Source organism: Lipotes vexillifer, unplaced genomic scaffold (assembly GCF_000442215.2).
Source record: "Lipotes vexillifer unplaced genomic scaffold, Lipotes_vexillifer_v1.1 scaffold634, whole genome shotgun sequence".
Taxonomy (NCBI): domain Eukaryota; kingdom Metazoa; phylum Chordata; class Mammalia; order Artiodactyla; family Lipotidae; genus Lipotes; species Lipotes vexillifer.
Genome location: NW_006781096.1, coordinates 353,370 through 361,419, shown reverse-complemented (window position 1 = coordinate 361,419; position 8,050 = coordinate 353,370). Strand labels below are relative to the sequence as shown.

General features: G+C 55.3%; 1 protein-coding gene across 1 annotated transcript in view; it reads left to right on the top strand.

Moving 5' to 3' along the window:
• Positions 1-7,076, top strand: part of EPHX1 (epoxide hydrolase 1) — a 27,161-nt gene extending 20,085 nt beyond the window's left edge. Inside the window, exons 6-8 of the mRNA XM_007454472.1 lie at positions 1,751-1,859; positions 5,851-5,967; positions 6,578-7,076. Of these exons, the coding sequence (XP_007454534.1) occupies positions 1,751-1,859; positions 5,851-5,967; positions 6,578-6,779 (428 nt within the window). The 3' untranslated portion in view covers positions 6,780-7,076. The remainder of the gene's footprint in view (positions 1-1,750; positions 1,860-5,850; positions 5,968-6,577) is intronic.
• Positions 7,077-8,050: the final 974 nt, after the last annotated feature.

The window sequence follows — 8,050 nt, the reverse complement described above, 5'->3', positions numbered from 1 at the left end:
CCGCGGCATGTGGGATCTTCCCGGACCGGGGCACGAACCCACGTCCCCGGCATCGGCAGGCGGACTCTCAACCACTGCGCCACCAGGGAAGCCCAGGAATAATATTTTTTTAAAGATATTAATCACACAGCTATACTTTGTGTGTGGGGGGGGTATACTATATATTTTATCAATAAATTAATTTACAAATGTAAATAAAAACCCCCCAAATATTTAAAAAGATAAACTCATACAAATAAAAAATGAACACGTGTCAAAGATTTTATTTAACTCATTAATAAAGGAGCTAGTAAAATGTAAAACAGAACAGTTCGAAGGCAGCTGGGAACACTAAAGTAAATTTGCTAATAGATGCAAAACTTGTCAAAATCCACAGGGTAAAACTCAAGTAAATCTCCACTGGACAAATTTATTTTTCTTTTAGTTTTTTTGAGATATAACTGACATACAGCACTGTATACATGTAAGGTGTACAGCATAATGACTTGACTTACATCTGTTGCAAAATGATTAGCACAATAAGTTTGGTTAACATCCAACATCTCATAGATACAAGAAAAAGAGAAAAAAATGTTTTTTACTGTGTGATGAGAACCTTTAGGATCTACTTTGCTTCTCTGTGAACAAGAATCATTTGCATTCCTATCAGTTTTAAACAATTTACAGAGCTGTTAAAATAGCTCTAAGACGAGGGAAGAGGGGTCCCCTTGACAATCACATGACCCCAGAAGGGTCCACTAGAAACTCTTCGAATCCCACTCAGAGGATACCCAGAAATTGTTTTGCCCATTTCCAAGTCTTTTAGAGTTTCCATGACAGTCTCATGCTCACACACGTTAGGCAGCTCATGATAATAATAACAGTGTTTTATAAAACCAGTTTTTTTCCTCTGATTATAAAAGTAATCCATGTTCATTGTCAAAAAATTGAAAGATGCAAAAAAGCACAAAACAGAAAAGGCAATCGCCTGAAACCTCTCGTCCTTCCTTCCCTCTCGTCTCCCAGGCCTGCAGAAGAACTTGCTAACAGTTTGGTTGATGAATTTTCGCAAATGGGATCTGTCCATATAACCAGTACGCACTCAAGAAACAAAGCATGACCCACCAGCCCAGAAGCCACCTGTACCCTCTTCTGGACACTACCCATCAGGCCCAGGGCAGCCAGCCTCCTGACCTCTGACAGATAGATTGCTTTTGCCTGTTTTTATACTTTATATGCATTGGAATCCTCAAATAGGTGCTCATTTGAGTCTGGCTTCTTTTGCTGAATATTTTGTTTGTGAGATCCATCCATGCCATTTTTAATGCTTGCTCAGTCTTTGAGCTTATGAGTGGATCAATATTATCTGTAACTGATTCCCTATTTTGGACTTGTAGGTTGTTTCTAATTTTTCACTAATCATAGAATAGAAACCAGAAAAAGCCCACTTTTAAAAAACAGCATTCATATGTATTTCTCATTTGGATCCTACAAAACCTGGAGTCGTTGACTCTTCAGTTTGAAGGAAGTTGCCCATGTAGCATATGGATCCCTAAGAGGTAGTGGGAGAGGTGTTACCCCTTTTGCCATTAAGGATTCCAAGGCCAAGGGTCAAGGTAGTGAGGTGCTCCTAGAGTTAGGGCAGGGCTGTGCTCTGACGCGGGCTTCCTGCCCATGGTGCCGCTCTGTGGGACCGGCACTGCACCTCTGTCCTGCTGGCCAGCTCCCTGGCCCCAGGCCTGAGTCGCTCGCTTGCTTCTTCCCATGTCAGGCTGTGCTCTGAATGACTCTCCCGTGGGACTGGCTGCCTATATTCTAGAGAAGTTTTCTACCTGGACCAATCCAGAGTTCCGAGACCTGGAGGATGGAGGCCTGGAGAGGTGAGACCCCATCCACCCCTGCTGCTGGCACCACCTTCCTTACCCACCTCCCTTCTCGCCATCTTCATCTCTGCTTGCTTTATCTGGGTGGGATGGTCAGCAAGTTCCATCTGTTGCTGGATGTCCCACAGATCCTCACCCTGTGGCCAGCCTAACCCTGATTTTTGGATGAGGAAGCTGAGGCCCAGAAAGGTCTAGCCTCACAGTGGAGGGGTCAAGAATAGGATGCAGGGCTCAAGACTGTTCTGCTTGCTAAACTGCCTCCTCCTGGGACCGGGGCGTCCAGAGGGCAGCAAGAGCCTCTTATTGGCCAAGACATGGGAGCAGCCCACGGCCCCTCCCCCCTGAACCCCGGAAGAGCTGGGCTGCATGGCCGTAGGAATGCATGCTCTGTGGAAGGCGGTCCTGCAGCATGGCTGCAGAAAGAGTGGGGAGGCCGTCCTGTCTCCCGAAGCCTTGGAGGCTGCAGCCTCGACAGCACAAGATTCCTGGGTCCCTGGTCTGACCTAAGCTTCATCAAGGTTGGTCTTGACCCGCCTTCTCCAGGGCCCATCCCTTTTGTTGTTGCTTCAGAGACACAGAGAGTGCCAGATACAGTGCTAAGATGTGGAAAAGAATGGATCTGGCCCTGGAAGTAGAGACTTTGTCTAAGCCATGCCCTAGCCCCAGCACCTGGAGCAGCATCGGGCATATAGTTGGTGCTCAATAAATACTTGTCTGATGAAATGAGCTCTAAAGATACATGCCAAGGACTGTGGGGCACAGAGAAAGGAGGATTCACTTTGTTTAAGGGACAGGGAGGGGAAATGACTGGGAGAATCTATTTGGGCCTTAAAGGATGAGTAGGAGTTTGTCAGGTGGAAAGGACGAAGAAGGGAACTTAGGCAAAGAGAAGAGCAGAAGCAAAGGTTGGAGTGATTAAAATGCATGGTGTACTTGGAAGGGGTAACTTGTCCCGAGGCTGGAGCAGGTACAGTGGAGCCAGACCACAGACTCATTCCTATAGGCGGGTCCTCCAAGAGCCTCACCCTGGGATCTGTCTCCCCCGCCCCACACTGGGCAGCACCCAAAGGTCAATGGAGTGCCACCGGGAGCACCTTGGCGAGGGGTCCGGCCCTGCTCCTTGCACACAAGTACCTGGAGCCAGATGTGAGGCCAGCCAGACCGCCCACGGGCTTCCCCCTTCAGCTCCTGTTTGGCTGCATACCAGGAGCACCAAAGCTTTGAGCAGGGGACAGATGTGATCAGATCTGTGTTCTATAAGGGACACAGATCTCTTTGCAGGAGGGTGGAAATGGTTGCTGTGGTAGTTTTCAAGCTGTGGTCAGAGCTGTAGGGGTGATGGAAGCACTTGGCCAACTTGCCAAAAGCCAGTTCACCAGTTTATTTATGTTTTTAAATTTATATATTTATTTTTGGCTGTGCTGGGTCTTCGTTGCTGCCTGCGGGCTTATTGCGGTGGCATCTCTTGTTGTGGAGCATGGGCTCTAGGCACGCAGGCTGCAGTAGTTGTGGCGCGCAGGCTCAGTAGTTGTGGCACGCGGGCTTAGTTGCTCTGCGGCATGTGGGATCTTCCTGGACCAGGGCTTGAACCCATGTCCCCTGCATTGGCAGGTGGATTCTTAACCACTGCGCCACCAGGGAAGTCCCAGTTCACAAGTTCAAATGCTTCTTTTAACTGTTCAGTTTCCATTGACTGGTTTTCATTTTGTTATCAAAATTGCATTTAAAAAGATGTTCAGGACTTCCCTGGTGGCGCAAAATGTGGTTCTAAGGATAAAAATGTAATTGACCAACTGCATCTAAATAGCTGAAGCAAACAAGTAAATTAAGCAAACTGACCGTTTTGGGCCAATTGGCTTCTGATGAATCAACGAAGCTAACTGCATACAGCTGAGGAGCCTGGCAGGCGGAGCAGCAAATGTTCTTATTTTATTTATTTATTTATTTTTTGCGGTACACGGGCCTCTCACTGCTGTGGCCCCTCCCGTCGCGGAGCACAGGCTCCGGAAGCGCAGGCTCAGCGGCCACGGCTCACGGGCCCAGCCGCTCCGCGGCATGTGGGATCTTCCCGGACCGGGGCACGAACCCGCGTCCCCTGCATCGGCAGGCGGACTGTCAACCACTGCGCCACCAGGGAAGCCCGCAAATGTTCTTTAATCCAGGCAGCAAGGATGGGGTGGGAATGCAGGAGTGAGGGCAGCAGGGCTTTGCGGGGACACAGCCAGGCTGAGCTCATTTTCGTCACAGACATGCCGAGTGGGAGATGCTGGCAGGATGCCCGGCCGCAGGTGTCCACTTGGTAACTGGGCTCACAGATCTGGAGCTCAGGTGAGGGGTCTAATTGGAAGGAGTTATTTCCACTGTTCTCTTGGTGAATTAGTAGCTGGAGCCACAGGGTAGATCTCCTCAGACAGAGTGCAGCAGGGCAGCATCCAGGGATGCTGGGAGGAGCCTTACTGGCTGCTGAAGGACCAGATGTGAGAGAGTCTGGGAGGACAGACCTAGTGAGAGGGCCCTACCCGCGAGGCCTGGGCAGCAGGGACAGTTCCGGGGTGCAGGGTGAGGAGGCATGGGAGAGATGGCAGGGGTGGGAGAGAGGGGACAGGGGTATGGAGCGAGGGGAAGGCCTGAGGGCATTCGGGGTTGCGGGGGCTGGTGACTGACGTTTGGGCCTGAAGAGGCAGATGGAGGCATTTAGGGCCCAGGACAAGACGCGACAGCTCTCCTAAGCCCCAAATCTGGACTCAAGCAGGGAAGGGTATGGGGGGTGGGAGCTGCTGCCCCAAGAACTTGGATTTCCTCAAAGAGGCAGGCAGGGCAGGCGGGAGGCTGTGGGTGAGCACACGGCTGTCAGGACCTGCTGAGGAGGTGGCAGCTGAGGTTGGAGAGCGTGGCGTCAGTAGTGCCGGAGTCCCCTCACGTCTGTGGACTGTCGGGTGGGCTCAGGGTGGCAGAAGGCCCCCAGGGTGAAGGCACTGAAGGGGTGAGTGATGTCAGGGGAGCGAGAGGGTCTGGGGTGCAGTGGGCAGTTATTCCAGGGAAGAAGGGCAGATGCTGGGGAGTGGAAGATGAGTTGGGGAACAGTGGGGAAATGGAGGCCCAGGAGGCACAGCCAGCGGACGCAGGCCAGGCTGAGGGAGCCCAGCAGCAGGAGAGAGAGAGGGCCGGGTGGGCCCAGGAGGAAGTGGGGCTTGCCAGAGTCCACAGGCCACGTGCTCCAACATTAGGTACCAAATGATTATTTCCTTCCAGAGTGTGGGGCTCTGCAGTCTGGGTGGGGTTCACCTGCTCAGCAGTTCCCAGGCTGGAGAAGAAAAGGGGTGTCCCGTGCTGAGTGGGTGTGGCGGGTCTCTGCAGGACCCCATGGCTCCCTCCTGGGGTGACACAGGTTTGGCGGGAGGCACGCTGGGGGCTAGTGAATAAAAATGCCCCAGGAGCTGCTGACCCTGCCCTGCTTCTCCTGGTGTCCGGTCAGGGCAGGATCAGGGCTTCTAAAGCCTGCCTGGAGATCAGGTTTGGCTCAGGGCCTGGCAGGGTGGGCCCCTCTGATGATGGTCTGAAGGTGGCCTGCACTGAGGTCCCAGGAGTGGGCACCACCTCTGAGCAGGGTTTGCAGCATCCTACCCACCAACCTCCTGGCTTCCCAGCGGTGACCAGCCAAAGCTTCTGGGTTCAGTTGACCTCACCTGCTTCATCCCTTCTGGCCTGAACCGTCAGGCAGGTCAGGGAGGGGGTTGGCTGACACCACCCAAGATGACAGCCTGCCTTGTACATGGCCATCACTCTGCATTACCTGTCGTCACGGTTATGGTGACCCTGGGCCAGGCCTGCCTGTGGCACGCGGATAAGACCACCAAGCTGGCAGTGAGGCCTGAGGAGGGAAGCCAGGAGGGCATAGCGCCTGGCATACAGCTTGAAAGTGGCGGCTCTTATTTGTCATACAACTGCACCTGGCACTGAGAGGGGGCCTTCCGGTCTGCTTCCCCAGAAAGTTCTCCCTGGACGATCTGCTGACGGGCGTGATGCTCTACTGGACGACAGGCACCATCGCCTCCTCCCAGCGCTTCTACAAAGAGAACATGAGGCTGGACAATAGGCATGAGGGGTAAGTCCAGCGGAGCCCAGAGCGGGGCTTCTGAGGAGGGTGCCTCCGAGGCAGGGAGCAGGGGAATGGCCTGGCCTTGGACTCGAGGGAGGACGTTTGAGGCGGTAAAGTACAGCCTAGCCTTGGGTGCGCACCAGGAGTGTAAGATGAGGACACAGTTTAAAGGTCGGGGGTGTTGGGAGAGATTCCTGTCATTAGAAGCAGCTCACGGAGGGAACACCAGGCCTGGCCCCCAGACATCCCGAGGGGCTCCCCCAGGGCCGGGAGGCTGTCCTAGGGTGGCGGTGGTGGCTCTGGGACTTCCCTGGAACCCTTTCCTGATCTCACAGGGAGACTCCCAGGCAGCAGCAAAGGGAAGGTGGGGACAAAGGTGGGGGTTAGAGGCTGTCCCACCCCACCTCAGTGACGCTGTCCAGCTGGGGCAGCCCTTCCAGAAAAGAGGGCCCCAGAGAGGGCTGGAATTGAGGTGGGCGGTTAAAACCCTGGGTCTGTCCTTCTATGGCTCCACGTGGGTGAGCGAGCTGAACCCCCAGCCCCCTGAACCCCTGCTTTGGGGGAGAGGGGGGCCAGGCCACAGCTTCCCCCTCAGTGGGATCTCTGTCTCTTCCAGGATGAAGGTCCACGTGCCCACGGGCTTTGCTGCCTTCCCTTGTGAGTTAATACACGTCCCAGAAAAGTGGGTGAAGTCCAAATACCCGAAACTCATCTCTTATTCCTACATGCCCCGTGGGGGCCACTTTGCTGCCTTTGAGGAGCCAGAGCTGCTCGCCCAGGACATCCACAAGTTCATGGGGCTGCTGGAGCGGCAGTGACCCCGGCGGGGACCGGCTGTCACCTCGCAGGCAGCCCCTGCCCTGGCATGGCAGGCTTCCTCCTGACACCCGCCGTTTTCCCCAGAAGCCCCCGGTCTCCCAGCCCAGCTCCCAGTAGAAGTGAGGCTGGCAGGGAGGCCCCCTCCCAGTCCTCTGTTGGTGGAGTTGTCCCCTTCCCCAGGAATGTGCTTGCTTCCGTCCCCTGCCCGTGCTGGGACCTCATGCTCACCCCTCCATACACGCCCCACACACTTTGTTAAGCAACATGGCTTTGATGATAAATGATCTTCCTTCTAAGAGCGGCTGGAACAAGTGACATGTCGAGCCGCAACCCCACGTGGGGTGCCCCTTCCAGCAGAGCTGCCAGGTCTGCACTGGGGCTCTTGCTCCAGCCCGGTCAGGAGAGGCAGGACGGGCCGCTGGGGCCGGCGGGAGGCCACTCCGTCCTCCCAGGCGCCGCTCAAGGCAGCTCTGAGCAGAGGCAGTGAGGCCGAGTGACTGCTGGGGACCTGCCCGCCTCGCCTCAGCGGGGACGGAAGCGGCCTCCCAGCTCTGCCCACCGGCACCCATCACACCGGCTTGTGCCTCTGGCCGTAGGGAGGCAGCTTCTCCGGCAAGTGCCCAAAGGTGTGTCCCAAGCCGCGGGATCCCGTGGGGAGAGAAAAAGCAAGAGGCTGGGCCCCCCCCCCCCCCGCTTCTGTGGCCGTAGCTCTCCCTTGGCTTCAAGGAGGCCCGGAGCACTGCTCCCTTTGGAGGGAACAGACAGATGGAATCAAGGGCTGGAGGCTGAGCCCCACGCACTGGGCCCCGAAGAGGCGGCATCTCACCAGTCTGGCTGAATGGGCATTTTATTAGTGGTCCTCATTGTCTCTGCCAGCTGCAGGGGACCCTGACCCAGCCACAGTGTCACTGGCAACGTGACAGAAAAACACAGAACCATGGCAGGGATGCAGAGGAGACTGGGGCGGCCCAGCACCGGCCCGCTCCCGTCCTGCGCCCTACGGCTCGCTCCTGGGGGCCGGGGGCAGGGGTGTGAAGGGCCTGATAGCCAGAAGGGGAAGCTGGGATGGACCTGGACCATCATCTGGCACCCATCTCAGGCCTGCGGTTGCTGCAGACTCTTTGGCCAGCAGTTGCGTGTGTGCCCGGAGGAGGGGGGCGGTGTCTGAGTGCTCAGAGGGAGGAGGTCTTCCACATCGTACCCCCCCCCCCGCCCTTGTTTGGTGCAGTCACCACACTAATGGGTTGGAGGAACACAGTGCCAACACGTG